The sequence below is a fragment of the Pseudoliparis swirei genome, chromosome 11 (genome assembly GCF_029220125.1).
Source record: "Pseudoliparis swirei isolate HS2019 ecotype Mariana Trench chromosome 11, NWPU_hadal_v1, whole genome shotgun sequence".
Classification (NCBI taxonomy): Eukaryota; Metazoa; Chordata; class Actinopteri; order Perciformes; family Liparidae; genus Pseudoliparis; species Pseudoliparis swirei.
The window spans coordinates 156,728-182,272 of record NC_079398.1 but is presented as its reverse complement, the minus strand read 5'-3'; the positions used below and the strand labels follow the sequence as shown (position 1 = coordinate 182,272).

Below are 25,545 nucleotides of genomic sequence, written 5' to 3'. Positions count from 1 at the left end.
GATAAAAGCATCTGCTACATGATATGTAATGTTGTTCTTTTTATTTAGAGGTCATGCTTCTCTCATACACAACTAATTCACAGATTTGTCAGTGATATACTTCTTGAATAAATAACAGATTCATAAGATGTATAAATGTATGTTACTATTTTCCACAGACGTCCAGCAGCTGTTGGTGGTTAAAGAAGAGGTTCCTTCTGAGCAGCAGGTCTGGAGCTCCAGTCTGGACCAGGTGCATCCAGAGCCCCCCCACATTAAAGAGGAACAGGAGGACAAAGAGAACTCAGTGCCCCCCCACATTAAAGAGGAACAGGAGGACCAGGAGAACCCTGAGCCCCCCCACATTAAAGAGGAACAGGAGGACCAGGAGAACCCTGAGCCCCCCCACATTAAAGAGGAACAGGAGGACCAAGAGAACTCAGTGCCCCCCCACATTAAAGAGGAACAGGAGGACCAGGAGAACCCTGAGCCCCCCCAGATTAAAGAGGAACAGGAGGACCAGGAGAACCCTGAGCCCCCCCACATTAAAGAGGAACAGGAGGACCAAGAGAACTCAGTGCCACCCCACATTAATGAGGTACATGAGGAACTCTGGACCAGTCAGGAGGGAGAGCAGCTTCAAGGGCTGGAGGAGGCTGGTCTCAAGTTCTCATTAACTCATGTGAAGAGTGAAGCTGAAGAGGAAGCTCAGTCCTCTCAGCTTCATCAAAGACAAACTGAACCGATGGAAATAGAAGCTGATGGAGATGATTGTGGAGGACCAGAACCAGCCAGGAACGCAGATCCAGATAGACCTCCAGATCCTGATGAAAAGACTGGAGACTCTTCAGAACCAGATACTGATGACTCTGTTGATTGGAAGAAGACCAGAGAACCTCAAGCAGGTTTAAACTCCCTGAATAATGATGAGGTTTCTGTTAGTGATTCAAAATGCAGTTCTAGTCAGAAACCATTCAGCTGCTCGAAATGTGGGAAAAGATTTCACCTCAAACGAGATTTTAAGAAACACATGTTAACTCACACAGGAGAGAAATCTTTCAGCTGCTCAGTCTGTAAAACATCTTTTGCACAGAGCAATCAGTTAAAGAGTCACATGTTCACTCACACAGGAGAGAAACCTTTCAGCTGCTTAGTCTGTAAAACATCTTTTAGACACAGTGGAACTTTAAGGAGTCACATGTTAACTCACACAGGAGAGAAATCTTTCAGCTGCTCAGTCTGTAAAACATCTTTTGCACAGAGCAATCAGTTAAAGAGTCACATGTTCACTCACACAGGAGAGAAACCTTTCAGCTGCTCAGTCTGTAAAACATCTTTTTCACAGAGCGGAACTTTAAAGAGTCACATGTTAACTCACACAGGAGAGAAACCGTTTAGCTGCTCAGTCTGTAAAACATCTTTTGCACAGAGCAATCAGTTAAATATTCACATGTTAACTCACACAGGAAAGAAACATTTCAGCTGCTCAGTCTGTAAAACACCTTTTAGACACAGTGGAACTTTAAGGAGTCACATGTTAATTCACACAGGAGAGAAACCTTTCAGCTGCTCAGTCTGTAAAAGATCTTTTTCACAGAGAGGACCTTTAAACAGTCACATGTTCACTCACACAGGAGAGAAACCTTTCAGCTGCTCAGTCTGTAAAAGATCTTTTGCACAGAGAGGACCTTTAAAGAGTCACATGTTCACTCACACAGGAGAGAAACCTTTCAGCTGCTCAGTCTGTAAAACATCTTTTGCACAGAGCAATCAGTTAAAGAGTCACATGTTCACTCACACAGGAGAGAAACCTTTCAGCTGCTCAGTCTGTAAAAGATCTTTTGCACAGAGAGGACCTTTAAAGAGTCACATGTTCACTCACACAGGAGAGAAACCTTTCAGCTGCTCAGTCTGTAAAAGATCTTTTAGACACAGAGGAACTTTAAAGAGTCACATGTTAACTCACACAAGAGAGAACTCATTTTAGTTGTTGTGGTTTTGGTAAAGTTGAGATTTATTCGACTCCCTCGCTTGTCAACAAGCCCTTGAGAAACTGGACCTCCCTCGTTTGGGGCAGTGGCTCACTTCCAACTGGGAGGACTCTATCCACTAACCACGACAAAGCCATCTCCACTAAGAGAATATTATCTGGGTAGAGTAGTCACCGTGTTTGTTTTGTTTAGCTTTACCGGCCCTGTTCTTTGTCATTGGGTATTTTATGAACCCCCGAGTGTTCCTGTTGTGCTTGTAGCTGCTGTCATAGCGATCCAGTCTGCTGAGCTTTGTTGAGTTGAGATCCTCCACCAAGAATATGTCAGCAGACTGTATTTCATCAGTTATCGGTCCAGTGACGCGGCTTTTGTGTGATACAATTACAGTTACTGTACTTTACTGCTGCAGTGAGGATCTGCCTTGTTTGGAGTGTTTTCATCTTATTTTTGCTTTCATCCGCTTAGTCCGGGGTCGGGTCTTGGGGGCAGCAGACCCAGCAGGCTGACCCAGACTTCCCTCTCACCTGCAACATTTTCTAGCTCTTTCTGGGGGATCCTGAGGCGTTCCAAAGCCAGCAGCGAGATTTAATCCCTCCAGCGGGTCCTGGGTCTTCCCGGGGTCTCCTCCCAGTTGGACGTACTTGGAAAACCTCTAAAGGGAGACGTCCAGGAGGCGTCCGAATCAGACGCCCGAACCACCTCAGCTGACTCCTTTCGATGCGAAGGAGTAGCGGCTCAACGCCAAGCTCCCTCCTGATGTCCGAACTCGGTACCCTATCTCTCAGGCTGAGCCCGGCCACCCTACGGAGGATATTCGCGACCTTGATCTTTTGGTCACGGCCCAAAGTTCGTGACCATAGTTGAGGATTGGAACGTAGACCTACCAGCAAATTGAGAGCATTGCCTTTCGGCCCAGCTCCTCTTCACCAAGACGGTCCGCTATAGCGCCTGTTTTACTGCTGCAGCCGCACCGATCCGCCTGTCGATCTCTCCCCATCTTACCCTCACTCGTGAACCAGACCCCGAGATGCTTGAACTCCTTCGCTTGGGGTACTCTGTCCCACCTGGAGGGAGCAGTCCACCGGTTCCCAGCAGAGCACCATGGCCTCAGATGTGGAGGTGCTGACTCTCATCCCCGCCGCTTCACACTCGACTGCAAAACACCCCGAAAATAAAGATGGTTAAACAAACTGTCAAGCTGATACAGACTCCAACACAAGTGTATTCAGCTAAGATTAAGCTACTTTAGAATTAGATTGATAGAAAATAGGTTGTATATAGACACTTTAGAATTATAGTGGAACGCTGAGCACATTGGCCCTCTTTCTGCCACACAGCATCTCACACACACACACTGGCCCTCTCTGACCCCTCACACACACACACACATTGGCTCTCTCTCTGCCACCCCCACCCCCACAGCTACACTGGCCCTTTGTAACTATCCTGGGACCGACCTAGCCACAGCTCGTCCCATCCCGAAAGAGATAAGACTATCTTAAGATTCCCGAGCTCGTTAGAGAATTTTCAAAAAAGCAACAAGTGAAACATGTCTTTGTCCCGCACATGAACTCTTCAAGCCGAGTCAATTAACCCCATATACACAGAAATGAGAAACATGCACACACTACTGATGGCTGGAGAAGGAAGACCTGGGTGGGGCCTTGAGGGTTGGACTACACCCTGTGCTCCAATGAGGCTCCTAAGTCTAAACCACGGGCCGCCTCCTACTTATTATGCGAATCCAATCACAAATGCTCTTAAAGACTTTATATGCATAACTAATCTTTTGGAATGTCAGTCTGTCAGGAATGGAGCGAGCGGAGGCCCTTCCTACAGACCCGAGTACACGCATTCAGCTTGTGTGATACTGTAAAGAATATATATTATAGCTTAGCATAGCCTAGTGTATTGTGCATAAATGTTATGTGTAAAGTGGAAAATCACTGGATGAGAGTTAGAAACTTCAGCAGGTCAATCTGGCGCCTGAACTGATCAAAGAAGATAACAGTGACACTCGAAGGAAGTTTTATGCACCCCCCTCCCCCGCATCACGCACATTCTAGAAGTGATCACATACAAAGAGCTCATTATATTCATAGTTCAGAAAGAGCAACTATAGACTTTAACTCACAGCGCAGATAAGATAAGGAACGGTCCAGCTTTAGCAATTAATATCCGGATTCAACCACAGGCCTTTCTCTGACCCATGACACACGCACACACGTGAAGAGGCCCTTTGTTTAAACGACCTTCTAGGAGTTCCAGGCCCCATTCCTGCACTGATAAGACTCCCCGAGAGGAGTGGGAGACCGTTTAAAGGAAGAAAACAAAGTATCTCAACTCTCTTCCTTTCTCACACTTTTTCACAACATATGCTCTGATTGGCGGGCCGAGAAGGACCAATGAATGAGCGACAACAGCGGAAGCAGAGAGACGAAGAACCAATGAGAAGACACCGCCCTCTCTTCGCTGGACCAATCAGAACTGGCCTTGATGACTATTTAAACCGTCGCGCCCTCTGCTAAAGCGCCTCTCTCTGGTCCGAATACTCTAGGTATCGGGCTGAGGGGGGTCCATGCATGATGTCTACTTGTATCCTGATTTCTGAATAAAACGCTTAATAGATTTAAAGTAGAAGTCTACCGCTGTTTCTTTCAGTCAGTGCCGTCCGGTGGTTCCTGTTCCTCCAACATCAACAATACTCTGTTGAATAAACCTGATTGAAGTTCAACTAAAATCCTTCTGCAGTACGGCTGGTCTCTCCTGCACGCGTACTCGTGGATTGGTTAAATCGCGACACTACACATCAGTTTTTCTGGTATTGTCTTGTGTTCCATGCGTTATGTATTGTCATGATTATATGCATTTAAATTGTTTTACATTGTCATAGTCTCTTTAGGTTCTTGTTACCTCTGCATCATGGGATCAAGTGTTGGTACCACTTGCTCCTCGGAGGCTTGTTGGAGAACTGGCTCTGGAGCTTCTTCAAGCTGGGACTGAAGAAGCTCTCGCTGGTCTGCCGCTCCTTTACTCGTCCTGCAGATTCTGCTGGAGTCTCTCTGTGGAGAGAGGAGGACACTTGGTTGAAGATAGCTCGCTCTAGAGTTTTGGAAAGAAAAGGCAGAAGAGAGAAAGGTCTGTAGTCGTTGACTTCAGACGGGTTGAGGGTGGTTCCCTTCAGGAGACGGTTCACTCTCGCCTCCTTCAGAGGGTTAGGGAAACGGCCGGTTGAGAAGGAGCTGTTGATAAGATGGGTGAGAACGGTTAGAAGGTCAGAAGCAACAGCCTGGAGAATGTGAGATAGGATGGGGTCAAGAGGTCAGGTGGTCGGGGCGCCGTAGATTACTAAGGTAAGAACCTGATCAGGAGACAGAGGGAAGAGAGGGGGACGAAGAAGAAGTTCATGGAATTGTAGTGAGAGAAGATGGATTAGTGAAGGAGCGTGTGTTGTCCATCTTGTTTGTAAAGGAGACGACAAAGTGGCTCTGTAGAAGTGTGGAAGGAGGGGGACAGGGGAGGTCAAGGAGGTTGGAAAATATAGAGACGAGTTTAATGGGGTTAGAGAAAGAAGATTGAATAATCTCTTGCCCATAACCAGTGCCAATCTGTCCTCAAGTGGAATGGCCTTGGAAACCGCTGTATGCCCTGGTGTATATTTGGAGGGATTTTCTCCTATCAACCGTGACCAATTATTTTCAACGGTTTCTACTTCGAACACGTCTACCTGTCTCTTGGACCCCATCCCGACGAGGCTGCTTAAAGACGTTTTGCCTTTAATTGGCGGCTCTCTATTAGATATTATCAATGTGTCTCTGCTAACAGGCCACGTACCACACTCCTTCAAGGTGGCTGTTATTAAACCTCTCCTGAAGAAGCCCACTCTGGATCCAGAGGTATTGGCTAACTACAGACCGATCTCTAACCTCCCTTCCTCTCCAAGATCCTTGAGAAAGTGGTCAAATCAGTTGTGCGACTTTCTACATCATAATAGTTTATTTGAGAAATTTCAATCAGGATTTAGAAAACACCACAGCACCGAGACGGCACTGGTGAAAATTACAAATGACCTCTTAATGGCAGCAGATAAAGGACTCCTCTGTCCTGGTCTTGTTAGACCTTAGTGCTGCATTCGACACCATTGACCATGACATCCTGTTACAGAGACTGGAGCAGTCGATTGGCATTTCAGGCACGGCACTAATTTGGTTTAAATCCTATTTATCAGATCGATCTCAGTTTGTATTTGTAAACGATGACGCCTCGATAACCACCAACGTTAATCATGGAGTTCCACAAGGTTCTGTGCTTGGACCAATTTTATTTAACTTATACATGCTTCCTATGGGTAATATTATCAGTAAACACTCCATAAACTTTCATTGTTATGCAGATGACACTCAACTATATTTATCGATAAAACCAGAGGAGAGCAACCAACTCTGTAAAATTCAAGCATGTCTTAAAGACATAAAAACATGGATGACCTGCAACTTCTTGATGTTAAACTCAGACAAAACCGAAGTAATTTTATTCACCTCAGAGATCAATTATCTGGTGATGTGGATTCTGTAGACGCATTGCCCTGGCATCCAACACCACTGTAAAGAATCTTGGCGTTATCTTTGATCGGGACTTGTCCTTTAACTCCCACGTAAAGCAAATCTCAAGGACTGCATTCTTTCATCTACGTAATATTTCAAAAATCAGGCACATCTTGTCTCAAAAGGTGCAGAAAAATTGGTTCACGCGTTCGTTACTTTGAGACTGGATTACTGCAACTCCTTATTAGCAGGCTGCTCTAATAAATCTCTTAGGTCCCTCCAGTTGATCCAGAATGCTGCAGCTCGTGTTCTCACTAAAACTAAGAAAAGAGATCACATCACTCCTGCACTAGCTGCTCTGCACTGGCTCCCAGTAAAATCAAGAATCACTTTTAAAATTCTTCTCTTAACCTACAAAGCCTTGATTGGTGATGCTCCATCATATCTTAAGGAGCTTGTCGTACCATATTGCCCCACTAGAGAGCTACGCTCACTAAATGCGGACTACTTGTAGTTCCTAGAGTCTTAAAAAGTAGAATGGGAGCCAGAGCCTTTAGTTATCAAGCTCCTCTTTTATGGAACCAGCTTCCAATTTCAGTCCGGGAGGCAGACACAGTCACCTCGTTTAAGAGTAGACTTAAGACCTTCCTCTTTGACAGAGCTTATAGTTAGGGCTGAATCAGGTTTGCCCTGGTCCAGCCCCTTGATATGCTGCTATAGGCTTATAGCTGCCGGGGGACGTTTAGGATGCACTGAGTACCTATCTCCTCTTTTTTCTCTCCTTAAGGATGAATTTTCATCTCTCAATCACACGTTACTAACACTGCTTTCTCACCGGAAGTCCTTTTGACTTTACGTCTCATGGGGTCATCGGACCCTATGAGACGGCATAGATCCTATCTGCCTGATGGATCGTCTGGGTCGTAAATTCCTGCTCATGACTACGCCACTGTCCTGTTGAGACTCCGCCCTCCTCCTCCCCACCGCCATCTGCCTGATGGATCGTGGAGGTCTCCATCGTGGAATATGCCTACTATGAACTATTCATACACTCTGTCATATTCATTGAATGTATTTTAACTCTAAATCTGTCCTTCTGTACACATTACATCTATTGCATCTGTCCATCCTAGGAGAGGGATCCTCCTCTGTTGCTCTCCTCCAGGTTTCTTCCCTTTTTTTCCCCCTGAAGGGTTATTTGGGAGTTTTTCCTGGTCCGATGTGAGGTTTTGGGGCAGGGATGTCTATGTGTACAGATTGTAAAGCACTCCGAGACAAATTTGTAATTTGTGAAATTGGGCTATACAAATAAACTGAATTGAATTGAATTGAATTTAGTTTTTTGTAGAATGAGCTTTTAGCGTCAGAGATAGAGGCAGCGAAGAAGGAGAGAAGAGATCGATCGGCGTGCAGGTCGTCTGCATGGTTTCATTTCCTTTCAGACGCTCGCTAGGCGTCTCGGCGGTAATCGGGAAGACAGCGGCAGAGACGACGGAGAATCAGCTGCAGGTGAAGAAGCCGAGTTGGGAAAGCCGATCAGCGTTATGATAAAAAAAACTAGTTAACTAGATCCTGTTGGATTGGCGCATTGCTCAAATAGTTAATAAAAGGCTTCCAGGTCTCATCAAAAGGATTCAATGGAATCTGAGTCCAAATCTGATCTTTTAAAGTTTTATATGATTTAGGATCTCTTTTAACTTATGTGTGGGTGGGAGAGCGTGTTTCCACTTAAAAAGTACGAAGTGTCTAGCTAACGGTGTCATGAATGCCAGGAGGCAGGTTGTGTGTGTGTAAGCAAATCACGTGAAACCGCGAAAAGCCACAAAAGCTCAAGCGAGTAAAGTCACGCAAGTAAACGCAGCATAAGGCGCTAAGAGGATTCAACGTTGATGTGAAATGGGACCTTTGAGAATTTAGTAATGTCCAAAAAAAAGACTTTAATGAAGTCATACGTGGGTAAAGTCATGGAGATAAGCCGCTAAAACTCACAGGAGTAAACGCAGCATAAGGCGCTGAGAGGATTCAAACTTTTCTTTTTATTTATTTTCTTTTTTGTAAATTGAGTTTGCAAACACAGGAATGAAGAATAATACCACCGCCAAGAAGTTGGGGTATACAGAACTTTACATTCAGTCATTTGGAAGTGGGTGGCGGCGGCGGAGCTAACGCTAACTCTCAGCCAGACGACACGGCAAAGAGATGTGATGGCACAAGATGAAATTAAAGAAACCATTGCTAAACTAAAAAACAACAAATCACCGGGAGCAGATGGATTCACTGGATTACAAAGCCTTTGTGAACGACCTCACCCCTATATTATGCAAAATATATAATTATGTACTAAAAATGAGAGATCCACCGAAATCATGGCCTGAAGCCATCATTACGGTCCTACATAAAGAAGGAAAAGATCCCATACAGTGCACCAGTTACCGACCAATAAGCCTCTTATGTGTAGACTATAAAATCCTGACGTCCATCCTGGCGGCCAGAACCCAAAAATATATAACAAAATTAATAAAACCCGACCAAACTGGATTCATCCTAGGCCGTCAAGGAACAAACAACATAAGAAAAGCCCTAAATTTACAATCAATAGCGTCAAGAGACGGACAACATGCAATGCTTCTCGGCTTAGATGCCGAAAAGGCATTTGATAGAGTTGACTGGTCATCCCTGGAACAAACATTGATAGAGATGGCATTCGGCGAAGAATTTGTTAGCTGGATCAACTTGTTGTATAGAGACCCAAGATCAAGAGTCAGAGTGAAAATAGCTCTGTTTGCAGATGACATTTTGCTTTTTATAAAAAACCCTCTTCTCTCCATTCCTGCACTTATGCAGTGTCTGCACAAATACGGCTCAGTATCAGGGTATGAAATGAATGAAAACAAATCAGAGGCGATGATGATATCCGGAATCTGGCCCACGCAGTTGAATGAGGACGTTTCCTTTCACTGGTCTAAACAAGGATTTAGATATTTGGGAACTAATATTACACCTAGCTTCACACAGCTGTTTGACACAGGGTCAAAAGAAGATGTGTGAGCTTCACACTTAATCACTGAAACAGCTTTGGGTAACAAAATCGCATCCAGAACAGCTGCAACAAGGGTGTGGTGTGCAATAGGTTTGCCTGCTGATGTTAAAAAACCCCGATGTCTCCACAGGGATCCAAAATCATGTACCACTCCAAAAGCATAACGTGAATCGGTGTAGATGTTAACCGTTTTACCTTCAGCTAACTTGCAAGCTTCTGTGAGTGCAATCAACTCTGCTGCTTGTGCTGAGAGGTGTGAAGGAAGCTTGCCACAAACCAGTGTCTTGTGTGATGACACTACAGAAAATCCAACCTGCCCACTGCCTGTTGTGGGTGAGCGAGAAGCAGAGCCGTCTACAAATAGCTCAAGATCAGCGTTAGAAAGTGGTGTGTCCGTCAGATCAGGTCTCGGCGTACATGTCTGTTGCAAGACTTCGACGCAGTCATGAGGCTCTCCATCCTCTGCAGTTGGAAGAAGTGTAGCAGGGTTAAGGACGTTGCAACGTTTCACCGTAATGTTAGGTAGTTCCAACAATGTCGTGTGATATCTGAGCCATCTCTGAGCAGAGAGGTGAGAAGTCTTCTGAGCATGTAAGATGTGGGAAACTGCATGCGGGACCATAAGTGTGACATCAGAATAGCCCACAATGTCACGTGAGGCTAGAATAGCTTTTTCAGCTGCTGCTACTGCTCGCAAACAAAGAGGGAGACCTGCGGTGACAGGGTCAAGTTTTGAGGAGAAGTAGGCCTGAGTTTCCCTCCATGCGGCTGACACAAAACAGATGTCATATAACAGTCTTTTTGGTCTATGAATTGAGTATAAGGTAAGTCAGGTCTCGGCAAGCCCAAAGTCGGGGCCTGCGATAAGGAAGTCTTTAAGTCCTCAAATGCCTTCTCGGCTTCCTCAGTCCAAGTCAGTTTGTCACGTGCACTAAGGTTTCTACCATGGACCATGGACGAGAGGGATGCCTCTCTTTCTGAGTAATTTGGAATCCACTGTCTGCAATAAGAAGTTGTTCCCAAAAAACTCCATTTGTTTCTTAGTGATTGGTTTTGGTAACGATTGAATTGCTGCAATGCGTTTGGGAGAGAGGGATTTGCCCTCCTCTGTGATCACATGTCCCAGATAAGTCACCTTTTTTAGTGCAAATTGAAGCTTCTGCAGACTGGCTTTGTGTCCATTATCTGCCAAATGTTTAAGTAGCGCTACTGTATCAATTTTACAAGCTTCTTCTGATGTGCTGCAAATCATCATGTCATCAACATAATTCAAAGACCACCAGCGAGTTGCACATTTTGAAGATTTTCGCTAAGTGCTCTGTGGAACACGCCTGGGCTTTCATGATACCCCATAGGACATCTGGTCCAGGTGTATCCTCGTCGCCAATTTGTGGTGGAATAACTGTTCCGATGCCTTGTGAGAAATCAAAAGTATTTTAAGCACGGTGGTCTTATCACACTTTATTATATAGTAGCAAGTTCACAAATGATCAGAATGTGAGCCAGGTACAAACAAGTGGACAAGTGAGTCAACTAGACAAATAAGTAATCACACAAATCAAGTCATGGAAACACCCAGCTGAGTGGAGCAAAGTCTGAACCCTCCGAATGAGAAGTCTCCGACTTAATGCTGCCTTCGAAGTTAATTCTCCTCCTCTTTATACATCTCGCGGAGATGTACACATTCCAGAGTCCATCTGTTTCCCCTAAAGAGGACCTCGTCGAGATGTACACATTCCAGAGTCCATCTGTTTCTCCAAACTAGGACCTCACCGAGAGGTACACATTCCAGAGTCCATCTGTTTCTCCAAAATAGAAGTGAAGACCCCTGACGGCCCTGTTTATTCTGCAACCCCCCAACATTTGAGTGACTTTTCCGGTTGGTCCATCACCTCAAGTCATCGGTTTGTGACCTTTTCACATGACCCCACACAGGATTAGATTACCCCCCATAGATATTTGGGAGAGACAATTGTGAACACATTTTCTCCTCCAACAATGCCAATTACAATAAGCTAATCAAACAAATAAAAAATGACCTGACACGTTGGCAAATTCTGCCCCTCTCATTGTTTGGTCGAGCGGAGACGGTGAACATGAATGTGTTTCAGTCTCTACCAGTGGCAGAACCAGTTTCCATCTTCAATATATTAAATAAACTAATCTCAAAATGCATCTGGCAGAATAAGAAACCCAGAATAAGACTGAAAACACAGCTTCTACTCAAAGAAAAAGGAGGTCTCGGCCTACCAAACCTGAAACTATATTATTGGGCAGCACAACTAACAGCTATAGTGGCATGGATTGGAAATGACCAGGAGACAGGATGGACCCAGATAGAACAGAGCACAGCTAAGGGTATATCTATATCAACATTGCCTTTCATTGATATCAAATCATTTAACAAAAGAAATTTAAAAAACAAATGGATAAGACACGCACTGAAGATTTGGACAATACTTAAAAAGAAGCTTGAAGGACCCAGCTCACTCTCAAGGGCTATGCCACTTGTAGGCAACATAGAATTCCCTCCCTCGATGTGGGATGGTGGATTTAGACAGTGGGCTGTAAAAGGTCTTAAAACCATCAACCAATTATTTTATGGAACAGAACTCAAATCATTTTCTCAGCTGCAAGAACAATATACACTTCCATCAAAGGACCTGCATAGATACCTTCAAATGAGACACTACATTACAAACCATAAAGACAGACAGTTAGTAAAAAAAGAAAACTAATGTAACGGAAGACTATTTTATTAATATAGCAGAAAACGGCTTTCCAACTAAAAACCACGTCTCCCACATATATAGAAGGCTTACAGCTGACAGAACACAAAATACATTGAACATCAAGGAAAAGTGGGAATTGGAAATAAATGTTATAATTGAAGATGCAACATGGGAAGATCTGTACAATAAATGTCATAAAGGAATCAATAGCCAATTATGGAAATTTGATTGGAAACGAAAAATCAGATATTTTAATACACCTCTTGTAATCTCTTCATATGTGAAGGATCCTTCAGCTCCATTATGCTGGAGAAAATGTGGAAAAATAGGAGATCACACGCATATCTTTTGGGACAGTAGTCAAAGGTTTTTGGAAAAATATTTAAAAAGAAATCAATAGAATCATTGAAGTGAAGAGATTTAGGGGACACCAATCTGAGGTATATTCTACGTATACTTTTAATGATTGCCAGAAAAACAATAACTCTGAACTGGAAAGATGCAAAACCACCAACCATAACTCAGTGGAGACAGAGATTAAAACAGGTCCATACAATGGAAAAAATGACTGCAAAACTACAAATGACATTAGATATCTTCACAAGAAGATGGGCGTGACGTTATATCTAGAGTCGATATTGGATGTAGATGTTATAACTGAGAGGGGTTGAGGCTGTACACACAGAGTGCAACTGCAAAACAAAGAGGTCTATGAAAAATCTGGGTATGAAATGAATGTCTGTTGATTTCTTTATTTTATTTTTCACATTGATGCCTTTTACCTTTCTTTAGTTATTTCACTTTGTATTTAGTATAAACATGTGGGAGGGGATGGGTGGGAATGTTTGCCGGGTGTGTATGTGGATATAGATGGATTTGGACGTGTGCTGATTTTATTTTGTTGTAGATATATATATTTTTTTCTTTTCTCGATGTCAAGGAATAATCTGTTTGTGGAAAATGCTAAATAAAAAGTTATAAAAAAAAATAAAGTGTGATGGAAAAAATATTATAACCCACAAGCCTCAAAAAGAAAACAAGGCACTGGTAATGGTACTCCTGCTTTACTGGGATGGGGTTCGATTCCCTGCAGTGTCCGGCTATTTTTTTTGGCATAAACATGGTATCATATTTTCATTGTCACTGTTTCTACATTCACTAATAACCTGTACATAGATTTGTGTACAATAATTCAGATGGGCATGACATATGTTGGAGAACACATTTTCTGACTGTTGTGCCCACATCTTTACAGATTGACTCCATTGTTTCTCTGAATCGAGCATTACTTTATGGTTGCACCACAAAACAGAGTGCAGGTGGGACGAGAGGAGGTGGACTTTATGCCTCATCTCTGTTTGAAATTCCCAAATTCTTCATTTAACTCCGTTCTCAGTACATCTTCGTCCTAAGCATCTTTTCATTGCGGTCTCCAGCTTTTGGTTTGACTAATTAATTCATGTTTAACTGATCCTGACATCCATTAATCCCAAATCAGAACGGTGATCAACGAGGGAGGTTTCTCACGGTCTTCATGACAAATGAGGGAGTGGAATAAATGTCAACTTTACCAAAACAAGAACAACTAAAATGGGTTCTCCCCTGTGTGAGTTAACATGTGAGTCTTTAAATTTCCTCTCACTTTAAAACATCTTTTACAGACTGAGCAGCTGAACGGTTTCTCTCCTGTGTGAGTTAACATGTGTCTCTTTAAAGGCCCCCTCTCTGTAAAAGATGTTTTACAGACCGAGCAGCTGAACAGTTTATCTATTGTGTGAGTTAACATGTGACTCTTTAGAGTTCCTCTCTCTCTAAAACATCTTTTACAGACTGAGCAGCTGAACGGTTTCTCTCCTGTGTGAGTTAACATGCATCTCTTTAAATGACTGCTCAGTGTAAAACATCTTTTACAGACTGAGCAGCTGAAAGGTTTCTCTCCTGTGTGAGTTAACATGTGTCTCTTTAAACTTCCTCTCTGCGCAAAAGATGTTTCACAGACTGAGCAGCTGAAAGGTTTCTCTCCTGTGTGAGTTAACATGTGTCTCTTTAAATGACCCCTCTCTGTAAAAGATGTCTTACAGATTGAGCAGCTTTTTCACTAGAACTACATTTTGAATCACTGACAGAAACGTCATCATTATTCAGAGACTTAAAACCTGGTTCTCTGGTCTTTTTCCAATCAACAGAGTCATCAGTATCTGGTTCAGAAGAGTCTCCAATCTCCTCATCAGTATCTGGTTCTGAAGAGTCTCCAGTCTTTGCATCAGGATCTGGAGGTCTATCTGCATCTGCGTTCCTGGCTGGTTCTGGTCCTCCACAAGTATCTCCATCAGTTTATATTTCCATCGGTTCAGTTTGTCTTTGATGAAGCTGAGAGGACTGAGCTTTCTCTTCAGCTTCACAGGAGTGAATAAGCACTTGAGACCAGCCTCCTCCAGCCCTTGAAGCTGCTCTCCCTCCTGACTGATCCAGAGTTCCTCCTGTTCCTCTTTAATGTGGGGAGGCTCTGGGTCCTCCTGTTCCTCTTTAATGTGGGGAGGCTCTGGGTCCTCCTGTTCCTCTTTAATGTGTGTGGGGGGGGGGGGGGGGGGGCTCTGGGTCCTCCTGTTCCTCTTTAACTAGTGGGGGTTCTGGATGCACCTGGTCCAGACTGAAGCTCCAGACCTGCTGCTCAGAAGGAACCTCTTCTTTAACCACCAACAGCTGCTGGACGTCTGTGGAGAATAGAAACATACATTTATGAATCTCATATTAAAACTGTTATTTATTCAAGAAGTATATCACTGAATATTCTGAGTTAGTTGTGTATGAGAGAAGCATGACCTCGAAATAAAAAGAACAACCTTACATGTCATGTAGCAGACACTTTTATCCAAATGAACTTAAAATAAGTGAATTCAACCACGAGTACAAACTCAGAACAACAAGAATAAAGAAAGAAACAGTTCTCCAAAAATGCCAAACTCTAAAAATACCAAAAGTAATACCATGAGTAATTCCATAAATAATGCCATAGTGCAATTCAAGTGCCACTGAAATGCTTATGTTTTTATTCAACGTAGTTGGAAAATATGTGTTTTTTTATTTTCGGCAGAAGATGTAGAGATAGATGTATACTTTATTGATCCCGCAAGCGGGAAATTACAGGCAGATTACAGCATAACATGAGGGAAGAGAGGAGAGAGAAGAAAAAAACCAGATTATGCCCCTCGAGGGGTACAGTGTGTGAGCAGGAAAAAACACCTCAGCACAAAAGCACATACATTTAAACAAGACGTGCAACGGGGAGGAAGGGGGGAGGGGAGGTAAGCCAAAGACTGGGGGATCTAAACCCAGCCATTGGGGGGCAGAAGGTAACCAGCGCAGACAAGCAGCCAGCCATCCGGCAGCCATTTAAGGCGCCAGTAGACCCCGTCCTGTCACACTGGGGGTACGAAGCAGGCGAAGGCGTGGGATGGGGGGGGGGGGGGGGTAGTGAATGCATATCAGTGTGTTGAAGTTCGTGTATGAGTGGCCTGGTATGTCGTCCTCCGCCAGGCCACAACAGACAGAGTTCTCAGACCGCAAGATGGTCGTTGCAATGGAGATAGCCTTGAAATGTCCTGGGGAGACAACAACCACAGGTGTCTGTGGATAGGGGGAAGGGAATGAGAGAGATTCTCACTTCAGAGGTCTTCAGGGGAGTTGTTGTTCCAGTAACGGCCTCGGCCAAGGCCCGTTCTGGTTGAGGGAGCCGAAAGCAGATAAGATTGGGATTGTTTGGTCTTCCAGTTGCTGCATTCAATTTGCGCACCTACTATCCCTCCATTTTCCTCCCATTTCCCAATAGGATTTCAAATCGATCCAATTTCATTTGCAGAGACGTCAGCTTCTCCACGATGTTATCATTCTGGCGGTTCAATGCCACAGTCTGAGTGCCAACAACTCTGCCCAGCGCGTCAATCATGTCGGGCAGCCTTAGGGGGCTTTTAACAGCCGTCACCGTTTCCTTAATTTTCCGATAAGCGCCAAATCCAATTACCAGAAAACCTGTAATCATAGTTCCGAATAGGTAGATGTCTTCTACGTCTTCCACGGAAAGGGCCGCTAGGCACACGACACGCCACTTCTCGTACGCATCCATTGTGTAACCAGCTGCAAACGTCCCGGCAGGACGGGCAGGTTCCCCCGAACCCGAGCTTCTCGTCGAGAAGATGGTGTCAATTGCGTTGAGAGACCAGTTGATCAGGTCCATGGTTTTTAGTTTGAAGAGCGATGCGGAGAGAGTCTCTCAAGTATAAGACAAGACGATAGGAGCCAAGCAGGGAAGGTCAGGTCATGGGGAGGAGAGAGAGAGAAAAATGCGACCGCCTTCGGAGAGAGACAAACAGACTTGTACTTTTAACGACTCCCTGATACAAGATCTGAGATCCTGGAACACAAGAGAGGTTTGTGGAAACCCAACTGTGAAGGCTCGGGAGATCTATGCAGAGAAGCAAGGAGTAGCAGCGGCTGTTGAAGGACACCAGAGTTGCAGGTTGTATGCACTGGTTGACACCTCAGCTCCACATCAGTGTTGGGCCAGAGTGGAGGCAAAGAGAAGAACAGTGGTGAAAGCAGGGGTTGACCATCAGTAATACCATAAGTAATACTACAAGTAATACCATCAGTAATACCAACAGAAATACTACAAGTAATACCATCAGTAATACTACAAGTAATACCATCAGTATTATAAGTAATACAATTAGTAATTCCATGAGTTGTAACATAATACAATAAGTAATACCATAACTAAGTGCCAATCAAGTGACACTGAAGTGCTAATCTGTTTTTATTCAAGGTATAGTCGGAAAAGATGTGTTTATAGTTGTAGACTTTCTGCTGTCCTGATGTCAGTGGGGAGCTCGTTCCACCAATGAGAAGCCAGAACCACAAACAGTCTTTTTGTTGAGTGATTGTACTGAGATGTTGTACAGTAACAATAAAATATGTACCTCTGATGTAGTACAGTAACAATACGATATGTACCTCTGATGTAGTACAGTAACAATACAATATGTACCTCTGATGTAGTACAGTAACAATACGATATGTACCTCTGATGTAGTACAGTAACAATACAATCAGTACCTGTGAGATGTATCGTAGTAAGTCTAATAAATTAGCATGTTTAAAATTAGCACTTAGAAACATAAGAATAGAGGCAAAAAATCGGGCAGAAGACCTCTGGAGAACAACTCCACACAATGTCGTGCTGTCATTATAAATTACACGATTATTCTACCATCTGCCCCACTATCAGGTTAAAGTGATAAACAAAGAGAACCCACCTGCTCGTTGCAACCGGACTTCCGGGTTGAACACGGCGTGCAGCAGCTTCCGGTGTCGCGTTTCTCCTCTTTTAAACTACACAGTTCCTCCTCGTACTCTGCGATCGTTCCTTCAAACAGCCCGCAGATCTCCTGCGCAGCCGCAGTGAGTCACTGGTTGACTAAACCTCTCAGCATTTGGGCTTTAGACATTTTCACGAGCTCAGAAACGTTTCCTCCAGACAGCTCCGTTAAAAACGCGTCGCTCACTCGGCTCCGCTCGGTGTTGCTCGGCTCCGCTCGGGTCCGTGTATCTCCTGCTGGCACGATGACGTCATGAGCTCCGCAGGACACGAGGACACAATCTGGACGTTTCCGATGAAGCGGAACAACACAGAGTCGCTCGCACAGGGTCACGTGGGCATCGTGGGCGATGAGACGCGCCGTTTAGTCTCCAGAGAGTCCCTGCGACTCGCGCCGTGTGGCCGAGTTCCGTCTCTGTCTCCTTCCTGTTGCCACGCGACGAAGCCGTGAGTCTGAGGTTACACTTTCTACAAAGTCCACTTCAACAAGTGTGTCCGCACATCCGGGCTCTGGTGGGCAGCGACGTGTCCTTTGTCTCGAGGCTTCCACACGAGGCGCCAGGAAGATGTTTCGTGAAGCGGGTGTCGAGGCGCCTGTTGATGACGTATGTGATGACGAGCCGGCTGTCTCACGTGACTGATTCAGAAAATGGTTCGTATTTGGTACTCGATTAGAAATAAAAGTGTCATTAGAGCGCAACGGATTCCCAATCACATTCTGTGGACTCTGGACTTTATTGCGCATTTGTTTGCAAAGTATTCAAACTTCTTTTTTTACGATGGAAGCAGCAAGAAAGACGAGAGTTCCTCTGTCTGGAGCATTTTGAGCTGATCTCTCCTCGTAAGGGATGCACATAGTAAAAAATAACTTTGGTAAATATTATATCCATCCAGCTTCATCTGTGCCCTGTGAAAGGGTATTTCATAGTCACTGTGGGTATGTTGATATTTTTTAAATAAAAATGTATAAATTGGTGTCCATAGTAACATAAGCACAGTCTCCCGAATGTGTTCCCACTTTTTCTTTTGACCCCGTCATTGTATCATAAAGAGTCAAAGTCAAAGACAGAAAACACTGGACAGCGCCCGAGGTTTGATCCCAGGGAGGGAGAGAACATCGTAATCTGATAGATTTGAGGAAGTAACCACTGAGCTAAACCAGTGCAAGAGCTGCAGCAGGAAAGTGGCTTCATGACATAGAAGACAGAGAGAGACATAGACAGAGGGACAGAGAGAGAGATAGAGGGACAGAGAGACATAGAGAGAGGGAGAGAGAGAGAGAGAGAGAGAGAGAGACATAGACAGAGGGACAGAGAGAGAGAGACATAGACAGAGGGACAGAGAGACATAGAGAGAGGGAGAGAGAGAGACATAGACAGAGGACAGAGAGACAGAGAGAGAGAGAGAGACATTGACAGAAAGACAGAGAGAGAGAGAGAGAGACAGAAAGACAGAGAGAGAGAGGGACACACGCACACAGTGTCAGGCGGCGTTCCTTGGGTTCTCGTATCACAGATTTATTGCATGATAGATATATATATATATATATATATCTATCTATATATCTCGCTGGTTTCTACACGTGTGTGCAGTTGAGTAGAGACCACGGCCTCCGAGCTCCAGGGTCACGGGGTTCCTGTGGAGGGGAAGCGTACTCCTCCGTAGGGCTGGGTCTAAGACTGTAATGATGCCGTATCGCTATGGATTATTGCTTATTGGTTATCGCTGCTTATTGCGACACTTTTCAATTCTTCTCCTCAATTTGAAGGGCTCAGTGTGCCTGTTATTGGTTGTTGTGGCATATTGTCAAGACAACTGTCTTGATTGGAACATTGAGAGAGCAGCATGATAGGGACTGATCTGAGAGGTGGAGGGGACCTTCAAGCCGACGTAGCGGGGTCGTCAGGAGTGGCCATGGTGTGTGTTCCGTTACCGTGGCAGCGGCTAAACCGACTGTCCTTCTCCTATTCTGCTTGTCTGGGCCTGATTGTGTTCCTCTGGGTGTGTGGGCTGACCTGAGAGTCGATGACGAAGATCAGCGCTCCGGTGCCCCTGAAGATCATCTCGTAGTCGAAGGTGGGGTCGAAGAAGTCGATCTGGCCGGGGAAGTCCCAGATCTGGAAGCTGACGAAGGAGCTGCTGGACACGTCCTCTCTGCAGATCTTGTTGGTGCTCTCCAGGAACAGGGTCTCGTTGGGCGACATCTTATGGAAAACCACCTTCTGGATGGAGGACTTCCCACTCCTCCTCAGGCCCATCAGCAGGATGCGAGGTTTGACCTCTCCGTTCAGAGGGTCGCTGAAGCCCAACACTACAGGAACAGAAGAACCAGAGATGCGACAGGACGAAGTGCTTCTACACAACCGACTCATCAGAGGATGGGGCTCAACACAATGTCATGATGTGTGATTCTGGGAGAACAATATTCATGACAATGGGATTAAATAGTACCAAATACTACTATATTGTGTGTGTGTGTGTGCGTCACATTCTTGCCTCGACACCTTGATGGCTCGATGCTGAGGAATGTCAGTCTCATCGTGTCTCCAGCTCTTCAGCCTTATTCTGGTTTAATATTCCAGATTTGCAGAGCTGAACGCTTCTGAGTTCTCAACTATTTACGTACACATTTAATTGCTTGCCGGCGGTCAGCGGCCCTCTACCAGCCACATGGCGTCCGACAGGAGGAGCAATGCGTCAGAGTTCAATGTGAAAACTGTTAATCCCGTTATCGTTGATCATAAACCGGGATGTGATTGTGAGGTGTTTCCCTCTGCTCTGATGTTTGAGAATCAATAACACACATACTTACATACAACCATCAATAACACACTGGGAGGGACAGAGGTTCAGCTCTGAGACTAACTCACTGAACTGAGGTGAGTGTCAGGTGTCACGTGAACTTTGACCTCACCTCCGTCCTCACAGCCCGGCGTCTGAAAACGCCTCCAGGTCGTCCTCGTCGTCGTCATAGTATCCCTCCCCCGCGTCCCTCTCGCTCGCCATGCCGGCCGCGGCTGCTCGTGGTCGGCTCAGGACTCGAGCCGCCTCGCGGTGGCCCACTTTCCCCGGGTCGCCACCTGATCCGTGGGAGCCATGCCGGTGACCTTTCCCCCGCAGCGGAGGGGTCTGTTGTGTGTCTGTCAAGTGTCTGGCACGGCGACACGGAGAGAGACGTGTCTGCACACTACCGGTCACAAGTGTGACAACATCTCTATTTCTCCATTCTATTATTGAAATGTACAGTTTAATTTCTCAATGTACTCTGAAATGAAAGCATAGAATCCACATAATCAATTGGAGATAAACATAATACTCATGGAATGGTTTTGCTTAACTAAATGTAATCTAAATGTTTGATGTATCAGCCGAACACACCCGCGTGGCATTCGTTCTACAATATAAATCAAATATAGTTCAGAAAGTTGTTGACCCTTAATCACTTGTTGCCTGAATAAGGCCTTTTTGCACAACTCTGAAATGTACATTATTTTTCAGTTTTTTGGTTTCACCTTTGGCAGTTTGCCGCTGACCTTTGAACCATTTCATGTTCTTCACTTGAACTGCTAACATTCTAATAAAAACTGGGAAAATAGGTGTGTTCTAAAACTTTTGCCCGGTAGGGTGTGTGTCATAGATTCTTATTAAAATAAATACAAGAGGATCACGAAATGTTTATCTACCCATATTGATATTCACAATAATAATAATATGGCATAAAACCAATTTTTCAACACTCCAGGAATAAACAGGCTTCTTCTGTACATTTAATTTCTGAAAGGACAACATGAAAAACAGCGAAATAGAGAAAAGTCATGTCAATATGTTGTTTCTTAAAAATATGCTACCGAGGTTAAAACATTGAGAGGAAATAAAACAGTGAACACAGTGCACATGTGTGTGAAGTATTGCATTTCATTTATTTTACAAACAAGCTGAGACAGAAGCAGTCGGCCTGAAGTTTACTGTTTATTAGCCTAAGGGGGGGGGGGGGTCTTACTGGTGCTGTTATCTGCAGCCTCATCACCACGAGATGCCGATAAATCTCGCACACTGTCTCTTTAATTGAAATCTCTCTCTCGGCATATTATTATTATTATCCTCCTCCTCCTCCTCCTCCTAGCACACACACATTCCTGACGGTGGTCACAGCAGGGAGCCGCTCCATGGAGCATCAAGGTAACGCGTGTGTTGTGTTTATAATAACTGAAAAGTCTCCAGATCGTCTCTGACGTCACGTGTTCCATCTTTTGTAATCTTTGGACGTTCATATTATTCTGTCTCCTGCTCAAACTTCATTCTGAGGGTTTTACTATTAATATTAAAGTAACCTGCAACATGTAGGTAAAGATTATAGATGACGTGTAAAACTGACTAAAGATGATCTGTCACCAATGTGCATAGCAACATGTTCTGATGAAGTGAGGATGAGACACATATGTATTATAATGTGTAGCTCTTGGCTAAGATGAGGGACATATTGTGTGATTTAATGAGAACAATCACAAAGAGTATCAAGTATCTGTTGAATGTTCAAAGATCTTAGAACTGACTCCAGAACGGGGCTTAAAAAGTCATTAATAATGTCTCAAAATCAACAGTGAAGCTCAGCAGGAGCCAACGGCTCTCATTACTGGGATGTGCTGCGTTCAGGGCGAGCTGGACTTTGAACGTCTCACATGTGTAGAAAATAAAAGTCAAAGACTAGATTCTACTGGATGGGTTGAACTGGCGATGCTGATGTCTTCATGTGTAGAGGAGAACATGTTGACATGTCTTCATGTGTAGAGGAGAACATGTTGACATGATGTCTTTATAGAGGAGAACATGTTGACATGATGTCTTCAAAGAGGAGAACATGTTGACATGATGTCTTCATAGAGAACATGTTGACATGATGTCTTTATAGAGGAGAACATGTTGACATGATGTCTTCATAGAGGAGAACATGTTGACATGATGTCTTCATAGAGGAGAACATGTTGACATGATGTCTTTATAGAGGAGAACATGTTGACTTCATAGAGGAGAACATGTTGACATGATGTCTTCATAGAGGAGAACATGTTGACATGATGTCTTCATAGAGATAACTGATGAAATACAGTCTGCTGACATATTCTTGGTGGAGGATCTCAACTCAACAAAGCTCAGCAGACTGGATCGCTATGACAGCAGCTACAAGCACAACAGGAACACTCGGGGGTTCATAAAATACCCGATGACAAAGAACAGGGCAGGTAAAGCTAAACAAAACAAACATGGTGACTACTCTACCCAGATGATATTCTCTTAGTGGAGATGGCTTCGTAGTGGTTAGTGGATAGAGTCCTCCCAGTTGGAAGTGAGTCACTGCCCCAAACGAGGGAGGTCCAGTTTCTCAAGGTCTTGTTGACAAGTGAGGGAGTGGAATAAATGTCAACTTTACCAAAACCAGAACAACTAAAATGAGTTCTCTCTTGTGTGAGTTAACATGTGTCTCTTTAAATGACTGCTCCGTGCAAAAGATGTTTTACAGAGTGAGCAGCTGAAAGGTTTCTCTCTTGTGTGAGTTAACATGTGACTCTTTAAATGACTGCTCCGTGCAAAAGATGTTTTACAGAGTGAGCAGCTGAAAGGTTTCTCTCTTGTGTGAGTTAACATGTGTCTCTTTAAATGACTGCTCTGTGCAAAAGATGTTTTACAGAGTGAGCAGCTGAAAGGTTTCTCTCTTGTGTGAGTTAACATGTGTCTCTTTAAATGACTGCTCTGTGCAAAAGATGTTTTACAGAGTGAGCAGCTGAAATGTTTCTCTCTTGTGTGAGTTAACATGTGACTCTTTAAATGACTGTTCTGTGTAAACCATTTTTTACAGACTGAGCAGCTGAAAGGTTTCTCTCCTGTGTGAGAGAACATGTGACTCTTTAAAGTTATACTGTGTGCAAAACATGTTTTACAGACTGAGCAGCTGAAAGGTTTCTCACCTGTGTGAGTTAACATGTGACTCTTTAAAGTTCCTCTGTGTCTAAAACATGTTTTACAGACTGAGCAGCTGAAAGGTTTCTCTCCTGTGTGAGTTAACATGTGGATCTTTAAATGACTGCTCAGTGTAAAACATGTTTTACAGACTGAGCAGCTGAAAGGTTTCTCTCCTGTGTGAGTGAACATGTGTTTCTTAAAATTTCCTCTCCGAGCAAAAGCTCTTTTACAGACAGAGCAGCTGAAAGGTTTCTCTCCTGTGTGAGTTAACATGTGTTTCTTTAAAGTTCCTTTGAGGTGAAATCTTTTCCCACATTGAGAGCAGCTGAATGGTTTTTCACTAGAACTACATTTTGAATCACTGACAGAAACTTCATCATTCGTCAACGAGTTTAAACCTGATTGAGGTTCTCTGGTCTTCTTCCAATCAACAGAGTCATCAGGATCTGGATCTGAAGAGTCTGCAGTCTTGAGATCAGGATCTGGAGGTCTATCTGGATCTTTGTTCCTGGCTGGTTCTGGTCCTCCACAATCATCTGGTTCAGAACAATCTCCAGTCTCCTCATCAGTATCTGGTTCAGAACAATCTCCAGTCTTTTCATCTGGATCTGGGTTTCTGGCTGGTTCTGGTCCTCCACAATCATCTCCATCAGCTTCTATTTCCATCGGTTCAGTTTGTCTTTGATGAAGCTGAGAGGACTGAGCTTCCTCTTCAGCTTCACTCTTCACAGGAGTGAATGAGAACTTGAGACCAGCCTCCTCCAGCCCTTGAAGCTGCTCTCCCTCCTGACTTGTCCAGAGTTTCTCATGTACCTCCTTAATGTGGGGGGGCTCCGAGTTTTCCTGGTCCTCCTGTTCCTCTTTAATGTGGGGGGGCTCAGGGTTCTCCTGGTCCTCCTGTTCCTCTTTAATGTGGGGGGGCTCTGAGTTCTCCTGTTCCTCCTTAATGTGGGGGGGCTCCGAGTTTTCCTGGTCCTCCTGTTCCTCTTTAATGTGGGGGGGCTCAGGGTTCTCCTGGTCCTCCTGTTCCTCTTTAATGTGGGGGGGCTCAGGGTTCTCCTGGTCCTCCTGTTCCTCTTTAACTAGCTGGGACTCTGGATGCACCTGGTCCAGACGGGAGCTCCAGACCTGCTGCTCAGAAGGAACCTCTTCTTTAACCACCAACAGCTGCTGGACGTCTGTGGAGAATAGTGACATACATTTATACATCTTATGAATCTCTTATTAAACTGTTATTTATTCAAGAAGTATCATTGACCGTGTTTACATGCATTCGAATAACTGGCTTAGTCGGACTGAAATCGAATTATCCGTTTCATGTAAACACCTTTGTTCGACTATGTGCGGTCCGACTACGATCCGATTAACACCCCTGGATAACTCGATCCGATCCGGTTGATAATTCGACGATCGCGGCATGTAACGGTGAATTGGATTAGGAACTGGACTTTGCGTCTTTGCGCATGCTTGAGATCCCGCCGCCCGCCTCCCTCCCATGTCGTGACCCGGAAGTTGAAAGAGACGACAAGTTGTCACTTCCGGGAGCCTGGCCGGCAGAAAACAAACAACGCCAATAGCGCCATTTGCATTCGCTGTACTCCTATTAACATCATGCAAGAATAGTAGAGGGATGTCTCTTCGCCTTGCTCTCAGTTCGCCATCTTTCTCGAAATGTTGATGTTGGTGGTGGTGAAGAGGTCAAGCGGAAATGGCTGTATCACCACGAGTTGTAATGAAAACAGCGCCACGTATCGGATATGACATGCTTTCGGCCAATGATTCGAATTACTCACTGCCATGTATATTGGGATAATAGCAGATGACCCAAAAGATAGCATAGTCCGACTAAAGCAAGATTCAAATTATACCATCATGTAAACGCACTGACTGACAAATCTGAATTATTAGTGTATGAGAAAAGCATGAC

General features: G+C 44.4%; 3 protein-coding genes across 3 annotated transcripts in view; 1 reads left to right on the top strand and 2 right to left on the bottom strand.

Annotated features, from left to right (window-relative positions):
• Window positions 1-545: 545 nt before the first annotated feature.
• On the bottom strand, window positions 546-20,632 carry LOC130201569 (ras-related GTP-binding protein D-like). Its single transcript, XM_056426638.1, has 3 exons — window positions 20,575-20,632; window positions 19,676-19,971; window positions 546-848 (listed from the first exon to the last, which is right to left on the bottom strand). The coding sequence occupies exons 1-3, from the start codon at window positions 20,630-20,632 to the stop codon at window positions 642-644; spliced, it is 561 nt and encodes a 186-aa protein (XP_056282613.1). The 3' UTR covers window positions 546-641.
• The window catches only part of LOC130201668 (gastrula zinc finger protein XlCGF57.1-like), a 96,395-nt gene continuing 71,773 nt past the window's right edge, over window positions 924-25,545 (top strand). Inside the window, exon 1 of the mRNA XM_056426758.1 lies at window positions 924-2,356. Coding sequence (XP_056282733.1) covers window positions 1,010-1,966 — 957 coding nt within the window. The 5' untranslated portion in view covers window positions 924-1,009 and the 3' untranslated portion in view covers window positions 1,967-2,356. The remainder of the gene's footprint in view (window positions 2,357-25,545) is intronic.
• Window positions 22,694-24,369, bottom strand: LOC130201667 (oocyte zinc finger protein XlCOF6.1-like). The gene has a single exon (XM_056426757.1). It carries the CDS (start codon window positions 24,282-24,284, stop codon window positions 23,103-23,105), a length of 1,182 nt encoding a protein of 393 aa, XP_056282732.1. The 5' UTR covers window positions 24,285-24,369; the 3' UTR covers window positions 22,694-23,102.

Excerpts from the sequence above, each read along its gene's own strand:
- LOC130201569 (XM_056426638.1), bottom strand. The coding sequence starts at position 20,632 with ATGACGACGACGAGGACGACCTGGAGGCGTTTTCAGACGCCGGGCTGT. Across the intron at positions 19,972-20,574 it reads GCCGGGCTGTGAGGACGGAG|TGTTGGGCTTCAGCGACCCT; the intron begins GTGAGGTCAAAG and ends CTGTTCCTGTAG. Across the intron at positions 849-19,675 it reads TCTTCGTCATCGACTCTCAG|AGTCATCAGTATCTGGTTCT; the intron begins GTCAGCCCACAC and ends TCCAATCAACAG.
- LOC130201667 (XM_056426757.1), bottom strand. The coding sequence starts at position 24,284 with ATGGAAATAGAAGCTGATGGAGATGATTGTGGAGGACCAGAACCAGCC.